General features: G+C 47.7%; 2 protein-coding genes across 4 annotated transcripts; one reads left to right on the forward strand and one right to left on the reverse strand.

Annotated features, from left to right (window-relative positions):
- Nucleotides 1-678: 678 nt before the first annotated feature.
- LOC135817903 (quinone oxidoreductase-like protein 1) lies at nt 679-7,826 on the forward strand. The gene is made up of 11 exons (XM_065331197.1): nt 679-1,029; nt 2,551-2,631; nt 2,855-2,927; nt 3,174-3,218; nt 3,582-3,650; nt 4,332-4,465; nt 4,713-4,760; nt 4,971-5,034; nt 5,329-5,424; nt 6,477-6,643; nt 6,870-7,826. The coding sequence occupies exons 1-11, from the start codon at nt 955-957 to the stop codon at nt 7,122-7,124; spliced, it is 1,107 nt and encodes a 368-aa protein (XP_065187269.1). The 5' UTR covers nt 679-954; the 3' UTR covers nt 7,125-7,826.
- A 440-nt stretch (nt 7,827-8,266) lies between these two features.
- Nucleotides 8,267-23,470, reverse strand: LOC135817899 (BDNF/NT-3 growth factors receptor-like). 3 transcript variants are annotated; one of them, XM_065331192.1, is made up of 10 exons: nt 22,809-23,470; nt 16,648-16,773; nt 15,587-15,709; nt 14,925-14,969; nt 13,934-14,483; nt 13,272-13,403; nt 11,437-11,795; nt 10,593-10,700; nt 9,488-9,682; nt 8,267-9,054 (listed from the first exon to the last, which is right to left on the reverse strand). In XM_065331192.1, exons 1-10 carry the CDS (start codon nt 23,079-23,081, stop codon nt 8,896-8,898), a joined length of 2,070 nt encoding a protein of 689 aa, XP_065187264.1. In that variant the 5' UTR covers nt 23,082-23,470; the 3' UTR covers nt 8,267-8,895. The 3 variants fall into 3 exon arrangements, with proteins under 3 accessions (XP_065187264.1, XP_065187265.1, XP_065187263.1); XM_065331193.1 differs by lacking the exon at nt 22,809-23,470 and adding an exon at nt 18,790-18,923; XM_065331191.1 differs by lacking the exon at nt 22,809-23,470 and adding an exon at nt 17,817-18,252.
- Nucleotides 23,471-25,668: the final 2,198 nt, after the last annotated feature.

The following is a 25,668-nucleotide window of genomic DNA, read 5'->3' on the forward strand; positions in this document are numbered from 1 at the left end:
TGCATGTTGCATGTTGTCCTTACCTCTGAAGCTCAGCTTTAGAATTTCTTGTAAGCGTTCCCGGTACCGGTTTTACATTATCCCCCCGTACGCTCACGTGCACACAGTACGGCGTCGTTTGTACTGCCGGACATGAAACATGCACTCAGGGTTGGTGATACACATGCCAAGAGTGCGGCATTCACAAATGGCCATACATGAATTGATTGTACTTGATTGACAAGGTTTATTTTATGGCTTGTAAGTTGTAGCCAGAGTCCAGAACCAGGTAGAAGTGTCAAGTTTACTGTTATTGCTTGTTGAGTACTGTAGATGAATGAGAATGGATGCAGCTAATGGGATTTCGGTCTTTGACCACTTGGTGGTGGGTCTGATCTACTCACCTCCCACCGTTTAGGCGCTGCATCTGCGCCTTTGATCCTAGAGGGTGGTGGCGTTCCCACGGCGGATGCGGAAAACTCGGCTTCCAGCCGAGTCTCACGCGAACCGTGAAATTTATTTATTTTTATTTATAATGAGAATCTTGTAATTTTTGTATGCTCAATTGCTCATAATAATAATGCATACCGGTACACACACGTGATCATTGATCACCATGGACACCGCAAACAGCGTCATGACGCCAAGGAGGCCGGATGTGATTTTTTGCTTCGCGAATTCGTTCAAAATGACTACAAAAATGTACTGGCAAAGAAGCACGAAGAAAGGAGGTGACAACAGGACTTTTTCCAGATGGGGCTACTGGGATACAGGGTGAATAGATGGGAGTACTGACAACTGTTGAGCAACTCTATCTATCAGAGTGTTGGCGTTTTTCTTGTGCTGTGTTCGTAGCTGGTAAAATTTACCCTTTGAAAAACAATACAGTAGCATACTAGTACGAATTGCATAGTCCCTCGGTTTTACAGCTAGAGGAAGGGCCTAGGGGAGAGCGCCTCATCTATTTGAGTGACAATGAATGTGATTGTGAAGGCGGCTGAGTACGTGCGCGTGGAAGGTGACCACTGGGAGGTCGAAGTCGCTGAGGACGTAAGAAAGCATGGCTTTGGGTTTTGGATGCCAACACTAAATTAGTATTATGTACTAGTGTAGTATAATTGAAAAAGTGCACCCAGCCAATTCAGCACCCATGAGTACAACGCTAAAGGCGATGAGACTGTCCTACCCTACCACAGATCACGTCTTGTAGGTTAAATAATGCTTTTATTGTCCTGCTCAGTGCAATGGTGTATGCAGGATGCTAGACACTCGGCCAACACAGATTATTTGCAATGTAGCTCTATGAAGGATATACAGTACCGTAGTAACGCACATATAGGCGCATGTGCCTGTATTCGGATATAAGCGCGCTCTCACTTATAAGCGTATGCTCTTATAGGCGAAGCACTACCAAAATTCTCACTTTGACACAATCACGGATAAAAGTCTCCAAACAGCATACAGAAACCCTGATACTTACACTACAAGACCTAGTCAAACACAAAGACTCTGGCAAACGAACTCTGATCGAGCATGCGCGTTTAGGTGAAAATATTTCATTTTCGAAAACTGGATTCGTAGCAAAAATTCACTTCTAGAATTCTAAGCGCATGTGCTTATATGTGCGTAGTACGGTACGGTACCAGTCGATCTCATGTAAAAAAACTGGCAGATGCAGATGGAGGGTACGTGTGGGAGAGGGGGGGGGGGGGCAGAGAGCGAGCGAAGATGTACAGTCACCTTGGCTAATACCGACTGCGGATATAATGACAATTCGCGAATAACGACAGAATTTCCATGCCCAGAGCAAAGTCCCATCCAACTGTAATACATAGAATGTGACTTCGGGTATAACGACACTTCGCGAATAAGGACACTTTTCTGATGCCCCGCCGAGTGTCGTTATAAGCGAAGTTGACTGTACCTGTTTATGTGGAGGGCAGTTTAGTTTTGCAGTAGGCATTTCTCATCCCCTGCTGGCTTACCTCAGTGGTTGCAGCTACACTCCAACTCCCCATACAGTATCCAGAACCTCTCTCTCTCTCTCTCTCTCTCTCTCTCTCTCTCTCTCTCTCTCTCTCTCTCTCTCTCTCTCTCTCTCTCTCTCTCTCTCTCTCTCTCTCTCTCTCTCTCTCTCTCTCTCTCTCTCTCTCTCTCTCTCTCTCTCTCTCTCTCTCTCTCTCTCTCTCTCTCTCTCTCTCTCTCTCTCTCCCTCTCAATAATGATGTACAATGACATTGAGACAGTGTATAATGTAGAGCAGCATGAATACTGAATACCTTTGTGAGAATACACAACTTGATAGTGTGTGGCACTTTGCTTGGGTGACAGTAACATTTTAAGTTTTCAAATATGAAGATGTAATCGTGGACAAAGTTTATACAAAACCAGTGAAGCCGAGGCCCATTGTCTGTTGCGGAACTTGTCTAAATGACCACCAATCTAGCCTGGTTGAATAACGAGGTTTTCCTGTATTTGTTAGACCAGGTTTTCTGTAGCCATCACCAGCCTGAATATTTGTAGTCATTTATCCGATCTAATTCTTTTGCTGTGCTCTGTTTGACCCTCCAGTCCGAGGTACCGTCTACGTTGGAGGAGCACCACGTGCGTATTCGGGTCAAGGCCTGCGGTCTCACTCAGCAGGACTTTGAGGTGATTACAGACGTTGGCACGTGTTGTTACCTGATTAACTTTAGGAGGTGGAGAGGGGGGGGGGGCATTGTCATTGTTCGTCGTGGCACAGTTGTGGATTGCGCAAATGCGAATTGTGTGGGTCTCCTTGTCCTGTAAAATTTCCTGTTATACAATTCTGTGTGTGTTTGTGTGTTCATGCATGCGTACGTGTGTGTGCTTGTGGCATGTCATTCATGCACAGGTTGTGAGCAATATTCACCGCTCCAAGGCACGGCTTCCACTTGGCCACGAGATCTCTGGTGTTATCAAGGAAGGTCAGTACACAGCACTCCAACACAATCCCATGCTAATGCTGCTGCTGCTGCTGCTGCAGCATTCCCACATGATCAAGTTCATACTCATGCCCATACTGTTGATGTTTCTACATTGTTGCTGTGTGCGTGTGGATCTTGATCTAGCTGTGCCATCCAACTTTGGATATTTTTCTTTTCGAAAAATTGTTCTGGATTGCTCGCATTCGGATGTCTGTTTTTTTCCTATTGTCGTTTCTGCGCTTGCAGTGGGACCGAATGCTAATCTATTCAATGTTGGAGATGAAGTTGTCGGTAAGTCTATGTTGTGATGTCACATCCCTGTACAATTCAGTGTGCAAAGCAATAGTTAGAGGGCTGCCATGAGACTAGTCTAGCCCCAGCCACTCGGAACTGAGGTCATTAAGGGTTGACAAACTTAATAGTTTGTTTCTGTGGGATTCTGAGTGATTTTGTGTGCTCGTATGTGTGTTGTCTGTATACGTGTGTGTGTGTGTGTGTGTGTGTACGTGTGTGTGTACGTGTGTGTGTGTGCGTGTGTGTGTGTACGTGTGTGTGTGTGTGTGTGTGTGTGTGTGTGTGTGTGTGTGTGTGTGTGTGTGTGTGTTGTCTGTATATGTATGTGTGTGTTGTTTGGACATACTTACGCATGCACAGGTCTTCTGCCACTGAACTGGCCGCATTCTGGTTGTGCAGAGGAGTGCGTCGCGCCCGAGTACTGCTTAGGTATGAGTTAACCTATTCATGATGTGGTCGTGGTTGTGTACATCAAGCACCAGTGGTATTGCAACTACAGTCAACTTCGCTAATCACGACTGCGGATATAACGACAATGCGTGAATAACGACAGAATTTCCATGCCCAGAGCAAAGTCCCATCTTCCTAACTGTGATACATATAATGAGACTTCGGGTATAACTTATAAGGACACTTTTCTGATGCCCCGCCGAGTGTCGTTATACACAAAGTTGACTAGTTAACGGGCTACGGATCTAGAGCAAACTACAGGGTGAACAGAGAGGAGCTAAATGGGAAGACACAACATAGAAGAACGTACGCGCAACCAAGCACGTATAGCCAGCAGTTGGTTGAGTCATTCTTGTTACTGTAAAGTGACATACTTTCGCGATGTGCAAATTTAGCGTTTTCATAATTTGGGCTGGTTCACGATGAGAAACGTTTGCGATTCTATCTCTTGAGTCGGATCTTGTACGGTCTACAATCAATGTATGGAAAGGTTTGCGGCGATTTATATTCGCGAATGTGTGATGGTCGCGAAAATAGCGAAATTTAATCTCTTACGAAAGTTTCTCACTTTGCAGTAATCCTTTTGGGTTTTTATTGCGGCGGAAGAGTTGATCGTGTTCCTTGGGTTGTTGTCCATTGCTTTCTTCCTTTGCTTGTTAGTTGCCAAGCCTGGTGCTGTGAGTCACGTGGATGCGGCTGGCTGTGTGAGTGGTGGCGTGCGTGCCTACACGGCACTGCACTATGCTGCACATGTGTGCGGCGGCGAGACAGTGCTGGTCTGCAATGGCTCCTCGGTGAGTTTCTCTGCTTGCTTTGGGGTTTGTTTCACTTCGGAGTGAATGCCCGTGCAAATGCTTGATTGCACGTGCGTAATCACCACAGATGTAGGTTAGCTAGTGCCGGTAAAACCTTTGGTATTATTACGTGTGTGTAGAGTGCAGTTTTGTCAGTGTTAGAGGTGCTAAATGTGTGTATGTGTGCGGGTGTGTGCGTGTGCGCGTCTTTGTGTATTGTGTGCTGTGCTGCAATGGTTTCCATCAGCCCGAAGGTATCATCGCCATTCAGCTGGCACAGCTGTGGAATGCACGGGTACGTAGTCACCAACTCGTGCATGCTAGCGAGAGTATTGCGCATCTTGTACGTGTGTAGGCACTTTGAATAACATGTATGGTTGTGGAGAGACAGGGATAGAAGGACAGAAAGACAGAGAGTATGTGTGGGGAGGGGGAGGGGGGGGGGGGGGAGGGGAGAAGAGAAAAGAGGGTGTAATAATCTTACTGTCTCGTTGGCTGTGTGCAGGTGCTAGCAACGGCCAGCACTCACGAGGAAGCTGTGTTCCTGGAGAGTCACCGTCCTCCTCTCGGTAAGGCGGCTATCTTTTCAGCTTACGGGTACATGCACTCAATGCTTGTTAATGGATGTCACAGTCTGTGAGGGATGCCGGTGGTGTCAGGGAGCTTGTCCGACAAACTGTTTGGGGAGGTTTGCATTAACAAGTTAAAATTATTTGTGAGCAATTCATAGTGCATAATGCATAATCCGAGTTTAAATTCATAATGCATGTTTACATTATGAGTTAGCTTGACAACACAGTATCGCAGGGATGAATGTGTGTGTATGTGTTTCTATGTGTGGATGTGTGCTATGTTGATCACAGCACAAGTGATTGAAGTGGGCAAGTATCGCCGCTCTCTGGTTGACGTGTGCTTGGAGGAAACGGGCGGTTTGGGCATTGACTGCGTACTTGATTGCGGTAAGACAACGACCGTATCTCTGTACGCCTGCGGGTATTGTGTGTGTGTGTGTGTGTGTGTGTGTGCAGGCGCGTACGCAGGGGGGGGGGGGCTCATTCTCTCCAGCGTACCTTTTCACTTCCAGGAAGCCTAAGATAATGAAGAAGATTGAGTGAGCAGAACTGAAGTTATGATCCAAAGAACACGAAAAAATGCATAATTTTGAAAATTTAGAAATGCAAATACAAAATACAAAGGGTTAACGAGTCATTGTTTGCGATTTGGTTGAAAACCCCCCTAGAGGTGACCCTGCGTACGCGCCTGTGTGTGTGTGGGGGGGGGGGGGGGTTAGAGCCTCAGCGTGAGGAAGCCATCGCTATCATTGCTACAGCAATGGGCGTTCAAGGTTCAAGGTGGTGTGTGTGCATGTGTGTGTATATGTGTGTGCGTGCGTGTGTGTGTATATGTGTGTGCGTGCGTGTGTGTGCATGTGTGTCTGTATTTGGGGGGGGGGGGGGAGGGGGGAGGATGGTGCATGTGTGCGTACGTGTGTGTCTGTGTGCATGTCTTCAGTTCACAGTTGTGTCAGCATGTAACTTATTGGTGCCGTTACACGCCTCCGTTCTGTAGTGTGGACTTGCCTCATGAATCTCATTCTAATTGAAGTATGATATTGTCGGTACTGTACTGTCAGTGAAGCCGGGTTGCGTGCATGAGTGAAGCAGTCGAGTGCAGTGCAGCATTGCCATTTCCCTATCCATGCCGCAGTCCTGTCACGAGTGTCACTCCGGCAGGGAATGCCTTGCTTGTACGCTTAGTAGCATGTCCTCAGCCCTACCACCAGTATTACTAATTTACTGTAGTATACATGAAAGGGACATAATACGAGTTCAGAGTGACTGTCCACCACTGTAACTAACTCGATACAAAAACTATACAGTTGGAAAGTGCATCAACTGGGTACTTTCCCTTTCCTTTCTACATTGATTATTGGCTTTACATCTGGGTTTCAAATGACTGTAGCATGAGTCTGGTAATGCTGTCACTGCTGTCACTGCTGTGTACTGTGCAGCGTCAAGCTCTATCGACCTTTCGTCCGGCGCCGGCAGAATGTCAACTCCATCATCCACGCCATCATCACCGACACCAAGCCGTCAGGGTGGCCAGCCAAGCCTTCACGAGTTCTTTTCCTGTCTGGCGGTCGGCGGCCGTTTTGTCACCGCTGATCGCACCCTACAGGTAATTACAGGTGAATGTCTCATGGCCAGTGACTGCACTTCTATGGGACAGTGTGATTTTCTGCATAGCAGCATGTTTCTAAATGTACATGCATTCTGTTCCTAAATTCTTAGGTTTCGTGTTGAGAGCCGCAATGTGTGTGTGTGTGTGTGTGTGTGTGCGTGTGTGTGTGTGTGTGTGTGCGCGCGTGTGTGTGTGTGTGCATGCGTGTTGTTTCGCTGCTCAGCTTGACCCGCCACACTCGGACCTGTTGTACATGAAGGGCGGTAGTGTCTGCTTCCTCAACGAGCACACTTGGCTGCTTTCCAGTGGTCAGCAGGGCCGCTACATGCACATGCTCAGCGACCTGGTGGAGAAGGTGAATACCAAGAAAATCAATCCGTCCATTCACCACACTGTGGAACTGGCGAACGTACCGCAAGCCTTCAAGCAGCTGTCTGACTGCGTCATTGGCAAGGTGGTCATGAGGATGGCGGACTAGCCATCTGCCTCTCCTCCACCCTCTCCCTCACAAGAATTACATGGAACAGTATCGTTGTAATTTGTAGGAGTGTGAGATGATCTCACCTGTTTTGAAATTCAATTTGCAATTCTCAAATTATCACGTTTCTGCTATTCGTTGTGCAACGACAAGTACAAGTATTTACTTCTTTTCAATACCGGCCCGCGAGTATCAGGAATAGGGTTTGGCAATGTCGGCCGTTATCAGCACTTGTCAGATCAGAGAGCGGCTCGGGACCTACTCATCTAGTCTTCAGCACTCCAAGACTGCAGTCGTGGCCGGCATTCCAAAGCCAACACTATTGTAACTTGCTATACGCACAAGTGCTGCACAGTGCACACCATAATAATTATTGTTATGGATTTATGGTGCAACATTCTCGAACCTCAACGATACAAACCATGTACTGTAAAACATGTAATTTTAGGTGCATTAAAATTTCGGTGCCAGAGACCTGCCAGGTTTCAGGTGTACTGTAGGATTAGGTGACCAGCATTCCTTTCACATACAGTGCATACTCTAGTGCCTTTTAGGTGTAATTTAAATTTAGGTGCCTGGTTTCTTTACTGAAATCACCGAAATTAAAGTTACACCGAAAATTACATGTTTTACAGACTTGAATTACAGTACATCAGAGTACTAAAAAAAGTGTTTAGTACTCTGTGGTGTACAGTACCAAGAGTTGTGTGTGTGTGTGTGTCTTCCTGACTTTTCTTTCATTCTCTTGGGTGGTTACCAACAGCCAGTGTATGCCGGAGTATGTGGTGTGGTGTGTGTGTGTAGAAAAAAAAGAAAAGAAAAAAATGGAAAAATGAAAAATAGGGATTCACTGGCCAGAAAAAGTCACTTCAATCAGCTGTGTGGTGGATACCAGGCTAAAAATAGTGGCGGTCAATTCATCAGCCTTGCAAGCTGTTGAATGGTGTGATCCCAGCACAAGTAATAGTTGCCATGTCTAACATAGCTGTTCGCTATCATCGCTTCCGCGATGGGCAGGTCTGAGGTCTGAGGTGTGTGTGTGTGCGCGCGCGCGTGCGTGCTGCAGAGCGGAGCACCCAACAGAGGGACTGCCAGCATTTCAACAGCTTTCCAGCACAGCAAATGAGAACACGCAGGAGAAGTGAGATCAAAGGTACGACGGTACCGATTTTCGTAGTCTTGTCCGAAAACGTAGATACACATCCGGAGTAAGAGTTTAAAAGAAATAATAAAACGAGACGACAATAAAGGCATAGTGTCCGTCAACAAATACGGCGATTGCGCAATGTTACATGTAGGTTAAAAGAAGTAAACGGATGTGCCATGAGCGTAGTAAAAAGAGGGAGGGTTAGGCGCACGGATATTGGTAACACCAGGCCTGCTGATGACCAAGCCTAGAAAATAATAGCGTAGAGCAAGAGAGAATCGGAACAAAAAGAAAAAGAAGTAAACGCATCAGGGCAGACCATCATCAGGGCAGGATAATTAAAAGGTTGAATAGAGTGGTACTAGTAATACTTGCTGCAGTCAACTTGCCCATCATGCCGGGTACGTGGAGTTGATAAAAAAATACGTACGCCGCATTTATAAAAAATTCGAAAAGGACTCTTCAAGACTTCGCAGAGTGATGAAAGAAATAGTAGTATCAAACACGGACTACGGAAGTGAAATACAGCTGAACTCTCAAACACTACTACTATACAGTCACCTCAATGCACTGACCGACACTCAAAAGAAGTGTTTCAATGCACGTGCGCTCAAAGTAATGGTTTCAACTGGCGCTCTGCGGCGAATCCTCATCATCCGTGTCCTGATGCTCGTGCTCCAGAAGGACACGGAGCTGCTCGCAGATGGTCTCGCAGGTTGGACGCTGCTCTCGCTCCCACTCCCAGCAGCTCTTCATCAGATCATACAGTTCATCAGGGCAGTCCTGAAAGCACGCACACGCACACACACGCACACACACACACACACACACACACACACACACACACATACACACACAGCTAAGTCATACATAGTCTGCGAAAAGAGATCTTCAAGAAGGTTGCAATATTATACTGTGAACACAAGTGTTCTGGCCAGTATCATAACCATATTCCCCCATAACACGGCAATAAGTCATAAAACCAACGCATCCACTTGGCACGCCGATACTCCGAAGTAAACACCAAAATATATTTGAAGGAGTAAAATGGGAAAAAAAGTCTGAAGAGAAATTGACTGTCATCATTGGGACTCGAGCCAGGGACCTAAAGCCAACTAAGGCCAGCGGTGCTCTAACCACTACATGTATAACGTACGGTCCGGGTGGGGCGCGAGCCCCCATCCCTGCAGAGACCAGACAACATCCTAGTCCTTACCCGTGGCTTGCCCAGTCGCACACCGCGCTGCAGCGCGGGGAAGAGGGTGAGGAAGGACAGCGACGCGTAGGGCTTCTTCCCGTAGGTCATCACCTCCCACATGGTGACGCCGAGACTCCAGACGTCCGACGACGTGGTGAAGCACTTCTCTAGACCGGCCTCAGGCGCTGTCCATTTCAGCGGCAATAGCCCGCCCTGTAAGGAACAACGTACGCATGTATATGACCATCAGCAGCTGATAAGAAAGCCATCACTGCAGGTGACTTTCCTAAAGTTGAAAATTGAAGCTCCTATTACCGTAAAGTACCGCCAGAGCGCCCCACCATCTCGTCCTTTCGTGGCCGCCTTGTGGAGGTGGATTCCTGTCTGTGGGTCATACGACACGGACCTTGTACAAACATTGCACATTGTGCAATCAATCCGTACCCAGTTTGCCTTCGAGCTCCACATAAAAGCATACCAAGTGTGACCTTAGTACACGAACGTTCTCACATCGTACAAACTAACTTAGCATTCTGCCGTACGACTTCCTTCCCTTGGCTGTAAAATCAAGGTGGGGCGCTCTCGCGAGACGGGGCGCTCTGGCGGTACTTTACGGTATTATTATTATTGTCGACATGGTCGCGGTGAATCGCTTATGCACAATAGGGTTGGGTATAAGGATAAGCCTCCGTGGTGAAGAGAAGAAGTAGAGAAGTTCCTACTAAAACCCTCTAAACTTAGAAAAAAAGTCTAGAAACAGTTTTCACGTTTTCTGCAGCATTGCTGATAAAATGAATCCAGAATCCAAATTAAACTTTTACACTGCAGTGTGCAACTCCCAGTTCCGAGGACGGACACTGAATCCGAATGAAATAAAAACGATTTGAGCAGAACAAAATAATGTAAAAGAGCTTTGACTTTCAGAGCAGATTAAGACTGAGCACCGTGGGCTTACACAGCTGCATAATGCCGTTTATTATTGAAAAAAAAAAAAATTACTATTATTATTTTTTCAGCAACGCAGATGATGATGATGATGACCGTGGGCAGTGAACTTATGCGGGGGATGATAATAATCGTACTCGGAACGAATGAGTCAAAGACAATGGCATTTCAGACTTACGGTTGACATGTACTCTGAGGTGTCCTCTTCCAGCTTGCGTGAGAGGCCAAAGTCAGTGATCTTGCAGCGCTCGTCCTCAGACACCAGGACATTCCTCGCTGCCAGGTCCTGCAACGGCAACAGCAGAGCAACACGCTATCCTTCAAACACAGACAGTAGTGCACTTCTTTGAACTCGAATGTCTCAGTACCCCTGCGAGTTGTGTGCCCTACTGCCGCATCGTCTGACTGTATATTATCCCGTAACCGTGGTGGACTGTTACTGTAAAACCGGAAATCTTCGATGGAGATTTTATTTCGGTAACTTCGGTACAGGTAATTTTTACCTAAAATAAAACGCGACCTAAGATTCAACCATGCCATGTCACACAGTGTGCAAAATGCATTTTTTGATCTGGAAAACTGGTTTGCCTAAATGTTCGCGCTACCGAACCGTTGATTTTGGGAAATACCAAAAATATTACACAGCAGAAAACTCCCGGTTTCACATTAGCCATAACTCGTAACATACACAAACAGTACTGTCGAGCGCCGAAGAACGAGCAGGCTAGGATTTCACCAAGCAAGGCACACTGACATATCCGTGGCGACTACTCCACTGCGCATGGACTGTTGTACACAAAAATAAGAACGGCCTAGGCTACGAGGCTGACCCCCCACTTCTTCGTCACCCGACAGTACTGTACATAGGACATGTCTCAAGAGAAAGAAGTACAGAATGATTGTGAGCAGTGCACATACAGCAGTCCGGACTAAAAGATTGTGAGCGGTGCACACGCAGCAGCCCGGAGCCAAACATGCAGCAGTGCTGACTCACCCTGTGAATGAACCCCTCCCTGACTCACCCTGTGAATGAACCCCTCCGTGGCCAGGTACTGCAATCCGCCGGCGATGTCCACAATGTACTGTACGAGCTGTCCACGCGAGCGCAGCATGGGGTCGGTGGTGCGCACCTGCTCCAGGAAGTCCTTCAGGTTGCCGTTGGACATGTACTCGGTGACGATGCGCGCCGCCCCATCGTCCACCACGCCAAACAGGCGGATGATGTTGGGATGATCAAACTCGGCCATGATGCGCGCCTCGGCCAGGAAATCCTTCTCGGCTTTCTCGTCGGCGCCGTCCTTCAGGCATTTCACCGCCACCTCTACCGGCGCACAGCTGACGCGGAACGACCACTCGGCCAAGTGAACGGACCCAAACGCACCTGGCCAATACACACACAGAACGAGGAGACAGAAGACAAAGGGGAGGAGGGTTCACAAATATTCATCCAAGAATCCCCCCCCCCCAAAAAAAAAACGGAGTAACTGTTGTCCTCTACTGGCATAGAGATGATTCTGGTCAACATGACCTCTAGGTGCAAAAGAGGATTTGATCAACACTAGGCGCAAGAAAATGAGCTCAGCAAAATGCAGTCTGATAATACCATTACTGCAAGATCACATATTTCAACGTCTTGAGTCTGGGAACGAGTACAGAAACAAAGCTTGAAAATTCGCAAACATGGACGCGAAGTTGTAATGATTTGCAAAAGTAACTTTCTCTCTCTTTAAAAAAAACACACATGACGGTACGCTTTCCAACAGCCAAAGAGAGTTGGAAAGCTTGTGTCTTTGTGGGTGACTTGAACATTCGGGCTCATGCAAAATCGCACCAATTTTGAGATTTCCCCGAAACCTTTTGCTGCTTGACCGCATTCCTGTTATTTCGCAGTGGCCTTTCGTAGGTGTGTTCGTATTATTTTACTTCGTCATTGCCGAGCTACCGTGCTCGCAGCAGAGACTTGTGTGTGTGTGTGTGTGTGTTATTGTTGTGAAAGTGGACCACAAAGACTTGGCTCTTTTTCACGAAAAAGGCATATCGCGTTGCTAAACCTCACAAGGCTCAATGCTCCCTCTAAATTATAATTTCGCACAATATCACCGCCACCGAAAGTTCGAACTTTTGTGCTGCTAAATATGCGTGTGAGGATGTTCCACCCTGATATGGAAGATTTTCATCCAAATTTGGCCAGTGCTACATATGGATGGTAATGGAGGGTGCCGGTGTATGACCATCGATCGCCCAGGGTATTCGATTAGTCGTTGAGAGTACTTTGTTGTCCGTATAAGGTTGTTGGCACCATATACAGTACCAGCCTGCCATCACTTAAGATCTTGCCAAATATGGACAATGAGGCAGCTTGTCTTCAGTATACGGGTGAAGTGAGTACTGCCATATGACCATTGAACACCCTCTATTCCCCGTGTGTGGCCCTGAGAAGCAAGAACTTGAAGAAGACTCACAACCGTCGGATGGTGCGCAAGAGAGCAAGCAGGACAGTTCAGGTGGCAAAATGGCCAAGTGAAATCGAGCCTCGAAGGAAGCGAGGATTTTTCAAGCATCATGGGTGCTCCTGATGAGAACAGCAGCAGCAGCAGCAACGGCATGGACTAAAGACTAAACTATTCCTACGCAGAGATTTGCCTTGTAGTGTTTTCCTGCTCTGTCACAATCACATTCTTCTTGTTGCTCTGCTTTTTGAAATGAGAAGTAGCAACGTCAGCGGTGCTCCACGCACATGTAGGAGTAAAAAGCTTCTTCACTCTGCTTGTTGTAGTTTTCCCTGTTGATTTGACCAGCCAGTATTGGGGAACGGGTTTTGTTCACAGAAAAAAGACAGGGGTCCACTAAAGCTCACCTTTGCCAATAAGACGCTTCATCAACACTTGCCCCGGCTCGATAAGTTTAGACGTGCTGCGCAGTTGCGTGTGTAGGACCTCCTTCCTCTCCTGTGCCACCCGCAGAAACTTTATAGAATCCTTGGGCATCACTGCAAGAACACACAGACACGCACAGACCCCCACACACCCACGCACAGACCCCCCCCCCCCACACACACACAGACCCACACAGACCCCCCCCCCCCACACACACACAGACACACACAGACACGCACAGACACACACACAGACACGCACAGACACACACAGACACACACACAGACACACACACAGTCACGCACAGACCCACACAAGTGTACCACGTAAGCCCGTCGCAAGAGAAGCACGCACATTTGCAAATGCACCGGATGCACATGTACACAGATTTTCTCTTACAGCAACGACCATGGACAAGATCTGAATGCAAGAATCCCCCAATGCACACCTGGTCCACACGGGGCCCATCAGAATAGGACGGCCAAGACAGTCAGTCACCTATGCACACCCTACACTTGTTGGGACAACCAACACAGACCCCCCAACACACACACAGACACACTACAGCACATCAATCAGCGAAAACACATTCAATGAGATGACTAAGCTAGACTACTACGCAATAGGTTCGAGATATACTCACAGGGGGAAGGAGACGAGGTTGACGATACTGACGATATTGACGTTTCCCTCCTCAGCGGTAGCGCGTAGTCTTTGAGTTCCACTAGAGAATCTCCCACCATGCCGGCGCGGTCGTGATCTTCGTAGTTCGGGTCCATGTAGTCAATACCGGACTCATCAGCGGCTCTCATGTAATCACCGAGCGGCTCGTGCATGGTCGGCTTTTTCAGCGCGGGTGCAGGCACCGCGTACCGATCATCAGGGGGCAGAGGTGGCGGCGGCGACTTGTGCGTCGTCAGCGCCATGGCGTCCACCTCATCCAGAATCGAGTTGAGCAGCTCCGGGTCGGAGTCCAGAGAGAAGTCGCTCTTCTGCTCCTCGATTGCACCGAACGTGGAGATGCCGGATGTGGAGATGCCAGATGTCTGTGCGGATGCCGCCGATGTGCTGTCCTTGTCCGCGTCTCGGCCCACGTCCGTCGAGGTGTTGGACGTCACCTCGGCGCGAGATTCCAGGTCCGCGGGTCCCGGGATGCCATCGGCACAGATAACACTGGCGCGATCCTTAGCCGGCTAACATACCAGAAGACCACATGCACACACACACACATGCACAAGCGCGAACACGTGCGTACACGTAAAACATGAGAGGCAAAAAAGTTCAAAAAACATATGAAGACATTGAATATCTCTTTCCTGGAAAAAGGGATGACCAACAAGATGAACACCACATGTCTTCGGGGGCTTATGCACAAAACATGGTCGCCACCTTCCTGAGGGGCAACTTGTCCCATATTTGGCAGGTACAGCCAGTTGTAGTACATTTGTGGGTATGATCGTACACAGTTTATGACCTTTGATGCTGGATTGGCATCACAGTGCGTACCGTTCAGTGGACTTGCCCCTCAAGGTCAAATGGCGGGAGTATTATGCACAAACCCCATACGCAATACTGCCAATAGACCAAGCATGCTGTGTCAGAATACAGAAAGAAATACCTCTCAGGATACTTACAAACGAGCCGGGTAGAAGTGCCTCCATCCACTCAATCTTCTCAATCTGCAAGAAGGCACAGTTGCAAGACCTCACACAAATCAAGACATGATTGAGCAAACGCACGCCATACCGAGAAATAAATACGAGTGCCCCTGAAAGTGATGACACCAAGGTGTGCGTGTGTATCCCTCCTAAGAAGACCCACGTGACCAGTTTCCGACAGTGAGCAATTACAAGTATGCAATCACGTGCACGCGCATGGGCGTGCGTGTGTGCGTGTGCTTGCTTCCAGCTTCATTTCGTAGCCACTCCGCAATGCGCTCGGTGTCGTCACCCTGCTCCAGGCTGTGCCTCCTCGGGACACTCACAACTACTGAGAACATAATAAATAAATAATTATAGTGACGTGTGCTTAGCGACCACCTGACATTGCACTAAAACAGCTCTTTAGGTCTTAGGTGGTCATTCCACACATGTGGATGTACATGTATGTGGAGGCATACCTTAAGTGCCGAAATGACTACTAGTACTTCGAAGTAGTCTCAGGACAGGTTGGTTGGTTGGGCCAGCTTCAACTGTACTTGCACCGGCCCTAAGTCCAGAAAACACGGAACTTATCTAGCAGTTTACATCTTTGTCAAGTGACTAAGTTTGTGCTCAAACTGATCAGACGCACTCACCAAGTTACCAGCGGCCAGGTGCCAGGTGTTGCCGTTGCGGAAGTGCACGTCGAACCCGCTGCCCTTGGTGCTGGTGACTCGGCTGATTTTTAAGCGCACCTCGCAGCGCTTCGGTACACTCGACTGAGACAACACGAGAAGCACAGCAGCAGCATGAAGCAAAACAATTGAGCTCCCCATTCGAACGGGCAAACAAAGTAAAGTTTTCAAGGTGCTTGCAGACACCCATGACCTGGAGCCAAACCCTACAAAGAACAGGCGTGCACGTGTATGTTATTGATGACACACACGTTTGTGGATCGGAGAGGGACAATGGCTACTGTAAACGTCCGTAAATAAGTATGTACTGTAGGACATGTATATAAAACGAGGAAGCAAATCTAAAGTTTTAACGGATGACATTTCCTCGTTATAATAAGATCCGTTGAGGCCGTACTGCTTCATATATGCTGTGTGTGGATATGGCAGAATACTGCAAGATCGTTTTACATATCTTCTCGTTAACCTATGAATTTTGGACAATCGTTAAATTTGCGACTCGTTATAATGACATGTCTTACAGTACTTACTTTCGAATTTTGTGGCCACACCCGTACTAACTTTCGGGCATGTGTGTCGTAATATGCATAAATTACATGGGGACATGTTGGTTGCTGAACACGGTTCTGATTTATTGCCAATATTCGGGAGGGGAGGAGGGAGGGCAGAGCAAAGCAGAGAGAGAGAGAGAGAGAGAGAGAGAGAGAGAGAGAGAGAGAGAGAGAGAGAGAGAGAGAGAGAGAGAGAGAGAGAGAGAGAGAGAGAGAGAGAGAGAGAGAGAGACAGAGAAAGAGAGAGACAGAGAGAGAGAGAAGTGGAGCATGCAGACCAGCCAGGGGTGCTAACTTATAAAGTCAATTTATGAGGGGTAGCTAGTAAGTATGCGGTACAGACAAACAAGACTCAAGCAGCATAGCCATAGGTTGGGCATCTTGCCACTTTGTGCCGCTCAACTGCAGTAACTCTGCTGTAAAACAAAAACAGTTACAAAGTGGCTTACTTGGGGCTCGACCTGTTCTTACTTTATCGTTGTCATGGAACTGGAAATAGGCACGCGTAAGACGAAAGTAGAACTTGGTGCCATGCTTCCGAGTGCGGGTCAGCATATGAATCTTGCACTTCTCCAAATATCCAACCTTTTCGTCGGCCTGTACAGCGGCGGCCATAGAACAACAACACAAACAACAACAACAACCATGTCAGATCACAACTCAAACAGTACACTCCATCAAGACAATGTAAAATAGGGAGAGAGCTGTATCTGCATCGTGATCCTTGAGGGCGCTGGCGTTTCTACAGATGTGAAAAGACAGTCAGACTGACATGGATACAGTATGTGGCACTGCATAGTACTGGAAGTCTGTAGACCGGGGTGCAAGTACAGTTGAACCTGGCGGTACCAACCAACTCGTCCCGAGACCAGTTTTCTCAGCACTTACAGGTATGCCTCGACATAGGTCCACATTGTGACATGGTGCCAGAGGCTATGCATATAGGACAAGTGCAACTGTTCTGGAAATCAAGAGGGATCATAGTCGATAACTAATTACTTCCATGCATACTACTGATAACTTTCATGCATATTACTGTCTGAACACAGTTCACCCGGACAGCTCACATGTCGCTTAGAGACATACATACGCAACGCCAGGAGTAATCACCTGCAATACACGTGTTTCATTCAGGAGCAGTCGGACGGCATGCCATGATAAAAAAGCAACTACATCCGAGCTCTCTTTCTGCAGACTGAACAAAATGTCACGCTGAGCAGTGAGATTCATGTAGGTGTGGTCGAAGTGAATGGATATAACCCAAGCGTGTATAGCAATAAGTGGCTTTCTCTGTATGCGGCCTTGCAGACTATGCACCTTTCAACTTACTTGTCTCAAGTACACAGCGTCAGAATTTCCCAGAAAACAGTCAGGCAACACGCGCCATATTTTGCATGCAAAACTATTCTCCTTCAATGTGCCAGTAATATATCCCACAAGGTGTATTGGGAGCGAGATGCATGATTCGACGTGTTTCAGGACACCTCCAAGTCTCACATCACACCGTAGAATCTACGGCTAGCTACATGTGGCTCAACATCTGTACGATGAAGTGCAAACTAATAGTATTAGAGAGATGGTGAATTTACAAATCCAAAAATACAAACAGCTGGTCGCTGGGTTTGTAATGAGTTACGTACTGGAGCGGAGCTACGCCGTGCGGATCCTCTAGCACGCGGACTTTTCGACGGTGATCTAGGAGAATAGTCACGGCTGTGCGATTCCGAAGGCATGGTCAGCATGTAGTCCGGACCATTGGACGACGGCAGTCGGCCATGCCAGCTTTTGTTGAACATGTCCTGCCGCTGGCCTCGTTGCCTGGTCCGCGGCATAGGCACTGGAGGCTGTGCGGCAGATAGACGTCGATGACGGCCAGCATCGCTCTCGTCGTCGCCATCGTAAATTTCCCCGCACGTGTGCCGCTCGTAATCCATCCGTTCCCTAGGCCCGAGGCCGCCCAACAAAATGCGAGCCGATCCTCAGGTTTCTCTTTTACGTCTTTGCAGCTGACTGTGCCAATCTCAAAGTCCGAGCATGAAATGGCACAGCTTCACATCTCAGGACACAAGTCACAAGTAGTTAAGTGCTAAGCATACTTGCAGCTGTAGATCTACGGATGGCGGAGTGGCTGGGGCCGACAGATGTCCGGTCCAACACGCTGCCTACACAGGCTAGGCTACATATCAAAACTGAATGCTATTATTAGTATTAACTTAGTATAAGCGCTATGCTCTACAATCCTTTCATAATTCTTTGTACTTTGTAGGCTGGGTTCTTTCTTGCCTACATAATAATAATTATTGGTGTCACTGTGGCCGCACTTCGTTCAAGTAGTGACAGTGTCGACATGTCAGCAGGTCTTGCCTCTTTTCTCCGGATGCGGCAAGCTACGTAAAATTAAAGAGTAGACAGACATAACACCAGGTGACCATTGCACCAGTGGCAGTGCAGCCCAAACACCACTGACCTCATACTTCGCCATAGCGCCAGAGGTTTACGAGATTGCAGGATCAAAACGATGTCGCAACATCTTTCTACTCGTCTATTCGTAAAACACCGCCAACGATATAATAATACTAGCCACATGCCATTGCCGCATTGGTGGTCACTTACGATAGTCGCTGCTGCTCAGTCACCAGTCTGCTTGGAATGTTGGAGGACAAAAGACACTCCTCTCGATTTGATGTTGCGAGGAATTATGGGTCGCATCCGATATCACATCGCTTGGTCCAGTCATGTACTGAAACAGCCAAGACTATTGTATCATGATTATGGGACTGTGTGTATGTGATGTGTTCACCGCAATGTTTGTGTGTTTCTTGGGGACCGGTGACAGGCTGACACTGACAGCGTCGACTGTCGTCATTACTTCCATGGTGTTTGGGCACAGCACGTGACAAACTAAAGAAATAGTTTTTTGTAGTACAGTCTCTACTTGTGAGGCGAGAAAGGATCTCCGCGATAGGCCCAGACAGATTCTGCTTCGAATTCGCTCGCCTCGACATTTTGCCGCAATTATGTTGCTGCGAAATCTTCGATATTTTGCCGAGCCTGGCACAAGAAACTGGATATTTTGCTCCATTTTCCCCCGGAAAACGTGTATTTTATCCACTTCCCGTACAACGTTTCGTAAAAATCGCAGGGCCGGTTTCTCAACACGGGCTTCCACGCACGTGTTAATGAGTTCTTCCAAAATCATGTCGATCCACAGCGAATCCCAGTGATATTTCGGTGACATGATCTCGTCCTGGGCAGTGTATCGTGCTGAACGGGTAAGAAACAAGGAAATCCAAGTATCCGGCGTCGATTTTACCCAACATCTCGATATTTTGCCGGCAATTACCGCTCTTTCAATTATTCGATATTTTGCCGAAAGAATTGCCGCCAGGATCTGTCTGGGCCTACTCCGCGATCCGTTTTTCCTAACCGGAAACAACCTACATGTACATGTACATGCTGGACACACGTGAGGCGACAGAGAGTTGGTACAGTCCATTTCAAAACTATAGACGCGTAGGGTTTTTGAAATATTTCAAATTTGGCTGGAGCTTTTTGAGAATAGTTTTCGGAATATTGCTCAGGTCCGCTCCACAATTACTCTCATATAGTTTCTAAACGATTGGATAACAGACGCCCAATTTGGAAAAAAATATGCACAAAGTGATCACAGATTTTGTGTGGTATAGATGCTGGCATAACGGTTTTTGCCTAGGTACGCGTCTATAGTTTTGAAATGGACTGTAGACTAGTACTACATGTACTTACACTTACAGTAACTATTACACACGATACCGTGTATAGTCGATATGGTACACACGATTGCGAGTGCAACGAGTGCAAAGCAAAACTACAATAAATAATTGTATAAACATCAGTAGGTCTACAATTACATCATATCAGTACATGACAGAAACAAGCCCCTTTCCCGTATGTCACGTGATTGTCGCCTTGGAGTCGACCAATGAAAGATCGAACTGCGTGGCATGGAAAGTGCAGTCCTGCCTGCTCAAAGGTGATGGAACTGGATCCACTGCCCGTCGTCAAGTGACGACGGGCAGGAACGGATTCCACTGCCGAAACGGATTCCAAGTGACGACGGGCAGGAACGGAATCCACTGCGTTCATTGGCTCACAAACTTGGCGCGTGTTTCGTAAATACAAGGTCAACGGAAAGAGTGAGTTATGTCCGTGATTGTATGGAGTGCGCGTGCATGTGTGCTCTTTGGCTTGGATGCACACGGGAAACACGTTCCAGTCACTCATACTCGGCCAGTACCGCTGTTCATCCAGCCCTTGCCGCTATCGTGGCGTGGATTCCACCGTACTGCCCTCGTACTCGTGTAGGAACCTGTACCTCTCGCCTCGGTAGGCTTTCCCCAAATCTATTCGGCTTTTCGCTCAGCTGAAAAAATACATCAGATTCGGCTGCAAAATCAGGTGATTGGTCAAAATTCGGCTTCAAAATTGGAATATGGGCTTCAAAATTGGTGAGATATTGGAAGATTTGGTAGATTTTTGGCGATTCTGAAAGGTACTCTCCAAAATTGACGAAAAGCTTAGCGATTTTTTGATGTCTCGTTTTCGGCGAATTTTTCGGCCGGCCAATATGGGGATTTTACCAGTAACGATCTTCCCAATGGCTAATGTTTGTTTGAGACGAGGTCAAAGGACACGAGTCACACGATCTCAACGCACTAGTGCTACAAGTACTGAAGTAGAGAGCTCGAGCGGTCATGTTTGCAGCAATATCATTGGTTCCTAAACGCACATTGCAACAATATTAAAGGGGAAGTCCGGTGAAAAATTTAAATTTCACAGTCCATAGAGTTCGGGTCGCTGAGTCGAATGGTCTTTGTCCGAGGAGGCTGCGGCTTATGGTTCGTCAGATACGCCCAATCGAACATGTGCGAATTTGAGCGCGCATCACCCAGATCCAGGTGATGACGTCCCAGCGTGCAGCCAGGTAGCCACACCATCTAGTTGTGTACAAAAATGGCCATATTCGGAGCGCGTTCGATTGGGGAACCGTTTGTCGCAGCTTCTTCGGACCAAGACCATTCGATTCAGTGTTACAAACACTATGTACCCTGTGATTTTCAGCTCGGTAAACCTGGAGGTTTTTCCGTATTTTAGCCGTTTCCGAGTTGGACTTTTCCGTCAGCCCGTCTACGCGCGCGCTCTGCGCTGCGTGCATGCAGTGCGTGCAGTGTGTTATCTAGCTGTAGTGCAGTCATCAAACTCATGACACAAGACTCAGAAAACTAGTCAACACACGGACTTGTCATGTACTACACTCGTATCAGTCGTATTGTACAGTCATGTAGTCAGAGAACGTGCGTTTCTCCTTGCCGGTGCCGGTGGTTGTGCTTTGAGAAAGAAAATTTTAGTTTTCCGCACCCGCCTCATTATTTTATGCTACAGCGATGAGTGCACAACCGTGACAAGTGACAAAACAGCGAACAGCTCCCGGACCTAGAACTTTCAGATTCCATAGCGTTGCGAGCGAAGAGTCGTGCCCGTGGTTCAAAGAGCCTGCACTGTTCTCCAATTGAGTAGTCCGAAATATTCCAAGTTCGCACCAAAACATCACCATGTGGCAGGCTACTGGAGTCTAAGCGAATCTAATCGGTATGGAACAACATTTAGAGCACTCGCATCACTCTTCTCCATTTTGGCGACCCTGCTCTCCAGCGATCTGATAATTACATCAGCCTCGTCTGCAATAGCTGCTGCTTCTTCATCAGTCGGAAACTCAGTAGCGCTCACTCTTGACCGGCCCGCGCGGCCATTTCTTCAGCTGAATACCGAGGTTCTCAGCCCCAGACCAAACTCATGAAGGTCAGCCATGGCTGCATCCTCACTCTCACAAGGAGTTATAGGTCTTCGGGGTCGCTTGCACCACCTAATATCAGTCGCCAAATCATTTGAAATAGCTCTGACACTATTGCTTTCACGCACTCCTTTTGACCTAGCTGCACGCTATGACGTTGCAGAGGGTGTGGCGCGGCCGCATGACGTCATGGCGCAGCCCCCGAAACTCAGTTTTTCAAACGGAAATATCTCGAGAACGCTTTGTCGGAGACAAGTGGGACCAACACCATTCGACTCAGCGCCCGAAACTCTACCGACCCTGAAATTTAAATTTTCACCGGACTTCCCCTTTAAATATTGTTTTGGTAGATTTTCAGCGATTCTCAAAGGAACCCTCCACAATTGGCGAAAGGCTTAGCGATTTTTTGATGTCTCGTTTTCGGAGAATTTTTCGGCTTCCGGCCTCCACGATACAGTCAGTATGCATTTCAAATTTCAACACTGAACCACCTGACATTGGCTACACTTGCACTGCACTACACACACAAAGACAAACCACATTATTTGTTATGGTGAAAATACCAAGCTGACAGCATATGGCCACACGCACACGCACACATGCATACACACACGCATACACACACGCATACACACACGCATACACACACACACCACACACAAACACACACACATGCAGAGGGTATCCGGCACAGGATCTTCCGCTATCACGATCAACCACAGTCCCGGAAAAGCGAAGAAAAGGAAAGAAGGCCTGGGACTTCAACAGAGACAAACTTACTTCCGAACTTTGGAACACTCACCGTCAAGTTGATGAGAGAGTTGGGTACAACCGTTGCGAAAAATTCGTTATCTGTCGCGGTGTGTTCATCTGGGATGGACACCGACGAACTATTCATACTCCATGGCCATTGTCGACGAGGAGATGGAGAAGGGGGTCGGGAATTACTGGGATTAGCAGCAGCTTCACAACTGTGCCCAGCTGCTTGTGATTCGAGATCAGCAGACATGACGCCACTGTCCTGAGATGCAGATCTAATAGTACGCTGTGAATGCGAGCTCACCGATTTGAACATGGCGCCGTTGTGACGCCCGGCAGCTGAGTTAGCCTAGCCAAACCCGCCACACACAGTCCAGAAAGAAAACAACCAGAGCTAGCTGACTCTAACCAATGGCCATGCGTGTGACAACAGTAGGAGTGAACCCGATGAAAAAAGTTATTGAAAAAGACGCCGCAGGCTCATCGTCATTGCCATCACATCTTCCCCAGCTTGCAGTGGTATCCAGGCTTGGCAATCATCTCTACTACTCCTCCTGCTGAGTCCTGTACCGCACCCTCAAATCTATTTCACGGTATTGAAGTAACAAGTAAGTTTCAGCAGTGAACTGCAGACGAAGAAAAGATGCAAGTTTAGTTTGTTCGGATGAGATCAACGCCGGGCCAGAGAACTAGAAGGAAGATATCCAACATCCCTCTCCCTTTTTTTCGACCGAGTGCAACTTTGTGGTCACGATCACGTACATGTACGTGTCATGAAACTTGAAAGGGAGAAAAAAAGCTTGAAAGGGAGGCCGAAGTCGTAAAACAACACCGTATTTTACGACTCCGGCTCCCTGCTCCGAAACGGGTTGAAAGCAGGGAGTAGTACAACTCCCTGCTTGGAAGTCGTTCCCATATGCTCGAATGGCATCTCGCCATATTATGGCCATGCTGCATATGCTGGACGGGAGTATGCTCCACGTGTAAATAAAAAAATTAATGTAGTGGAACAAGTGTACTAGGTGTATGGGCCTATGGCTCTCTCTGGAGCAGCTCCTTGACTCCAGCAGTCCAGGTGTAGGAGAGTCGATCTACTGCCCCAGAGATCCTCTTGCTTTACCATGTTTTACAGATCTAAAACAAACAGGGGATTAATTAGATACCCTGGCCAGTGCTGTCTTGTGCAATCATCTATCTGGCTACAGTGTGCAATGAGGACTTTTGAGGACACCTGCCCTTTCCTTCAGCACTACAAATCCACAACTCATGCCTGTAACAAGACGGCAACGCAACGTCTGTAGGGCCTTCCCTATCAAAATAATAAATTCTACTACTACTACTATGCCATGGCAACCCCGCCATGGCCGGACCTGGTTTCTTTGAACGAAGTAACTTAGTTTCCGCAATTTGCAGGGCAGAGGGAAAGAGCATGTGTGCCCAAAATTCCTCATTGAATTATTTATGAAGGCAATCCTTGCATTTGCAATAAATGATTTACTGCACCGGCCTCGTTCGTAGATGTATACAATTATGTGCAATACCGGCTTGATACATGTCCTCACGGCTGACGCCGTTTGGGTATGTATCAGCGGGTATTCCCTTGTACTCACTCTTAGTCGGGCAGTAAATCATACGTAATGCTACATGTATTGCCTTCTGCACGATCATGGCATATTATTGTATTATGTGTGCACTGGGATTTGCCAGTGACTGTACACCACGGGAACACCAGTATGACTGGGTGTGCGCTACTACCTTGGACCCTGCTGCCCAGTAAAGGTGATGCTTGTGTATACGGGGCGGAATCTTCCCAGGACGCAGCCAGTGGGTCTTGAGTCTTGACCAACAAGCACCATTTGGGTCGGACTCTCTAAACGGACATTCAATCGAATCCATGTCCGGCTAGGATGTACCGCCCACACAGACACCAAGGGCACACATGCCCACCAGGGTCGCATATCCGCTTGACAGAATTTCAAGTTGAAATCATCCATTGGCGCTTGGCATCAGGCTCAGACAGTAAAAAAGACACAAGGTGGGATATCGACAAAACAAATTTACCACAAAGCGCACAAAATCAGTAGAAATTCAGGTGGAAAGCCAGCAAGAGAACGGCTGCAGAGCACCATGAGAACGACCAAAAGACATTAACTTATTACTGCTGTAAGCACGCCCAGACACATGATGCACACGAAGGTATACATTGGCAAAATAAGTCTAGAAATTGGTCCAGTAAGTGCTGGTCCTCCTAAAGCGGGATAAAGTTGGAAAAAAGTAATAGAAATCGAACTTCAAGTAAACCTCAAGATAGGCCGGCAGTTGCATTTCACTGGAATGCAAGCGATGAGCAAAGCAACACAAGAAAAAACCCAACACACAATCAAGCCCGGGGACCCTCAATAGAGGCGGTTACAACACGGCCAATGTTTATGCCAGCCTGCTCGTACAGCTTGTACGGGAAGCAGTTCTTGGCACCACGGATGTCGCCATAAATCTCGTGGACGTTCTCGTACAAGACACTGATCAGCTCACCGGCGATATCGATGATGAACTGCTCGCATTTTGCGTCAGTGCAGGCGATGAGGTCCATCACGAACTTCATGACCTTCTTGGCAACATCGGTGTCCTTGCAGACAGCGAGTGCAGTGGCGACGTCCTTCAGCCCGACTCCAAGCATTTTCAGGCCTGAGGCGATCTCGCGGTATTCAAAGTCGACGAATGCCTTTCTGAATGCGGTAAGGGTGTGGTTGGCATCCTCGACGCAGTTATCAAAGTGACCGGCTTCCTTGCCGAGACCGACGGCCAGGCCATGGTAGAGCTGTGTGCCATCATCGTCGGTCGTATAGTTATAGAAGCGAACGGACTGGTGCATGACTGTGACAAACTTGCGGTTGACCATGTAC

This window comes from Sycon ciliatum, chromosome 5, assembly GCF_964019385.1.
Source record: "Sycon ciliatum chromosome 5, ocSycCili1.1, whole genome shotgun sequence".
Taxonomy (NCBI): domain Eukaryota; kingdom Metazoa; phylum Porifera; class Calcarea; order Leucosolenida; family Sycettidae; genus Sycon; species Sycon ciliatum.

What these genes read in the sequence shown, in the direction of transcription:
- LOC135817903 (XM_065331197.1), top strand. Translation starts at nt 955, where the DNA reads ATGAATGTGATTGTGAAGGCGGCTGAGTACGTGCGCGTGGAAGGTGAC. An exon ending in TGGTCTGCAATGGCTCCTCG is followed by an intron (nt 4,466 to 4,712) that starts GTGAGTTTCTCT and finishes GGTTTCCATCAG; the next exon opens with CCCGAAGGTATCATCGCCAT. An exon ending in CCGCTGATCGCACCCTACAG is followed by an intron (nt 6,644 to 6,869) that starts GTAATTACAGGT and finishes TTCGCTGCTCAG; the next exon opens with CTTGACCCGCCACACTCGGA.
- LOC135817899 (XM_065331191.1), bottom strand. Translation starts at nt 18,110, where the DNA reads ATGGATTACGAGCGGCACACGTGCGGGGAAATTTACGATGGCGACGAC. An exon ending in CACTTCTACCCGGCTCGTTT is followed by an intron (nt 14,484 to 14,924) that starts GTAAGTATCCTG and finishes CTGGTATGTTAG; the next exon opens with CCGGCTAAGGATCGCGCCAG. An exon ending in CGGAGGGGTTCATTCACAGG is followed by an intron (nt 10,701 to 11,436) that starts GTGAGTCAGGGA and finishes TTGCCGTTGCAG; the next exon opens with GACCTGGCAGCGAGGAATGT.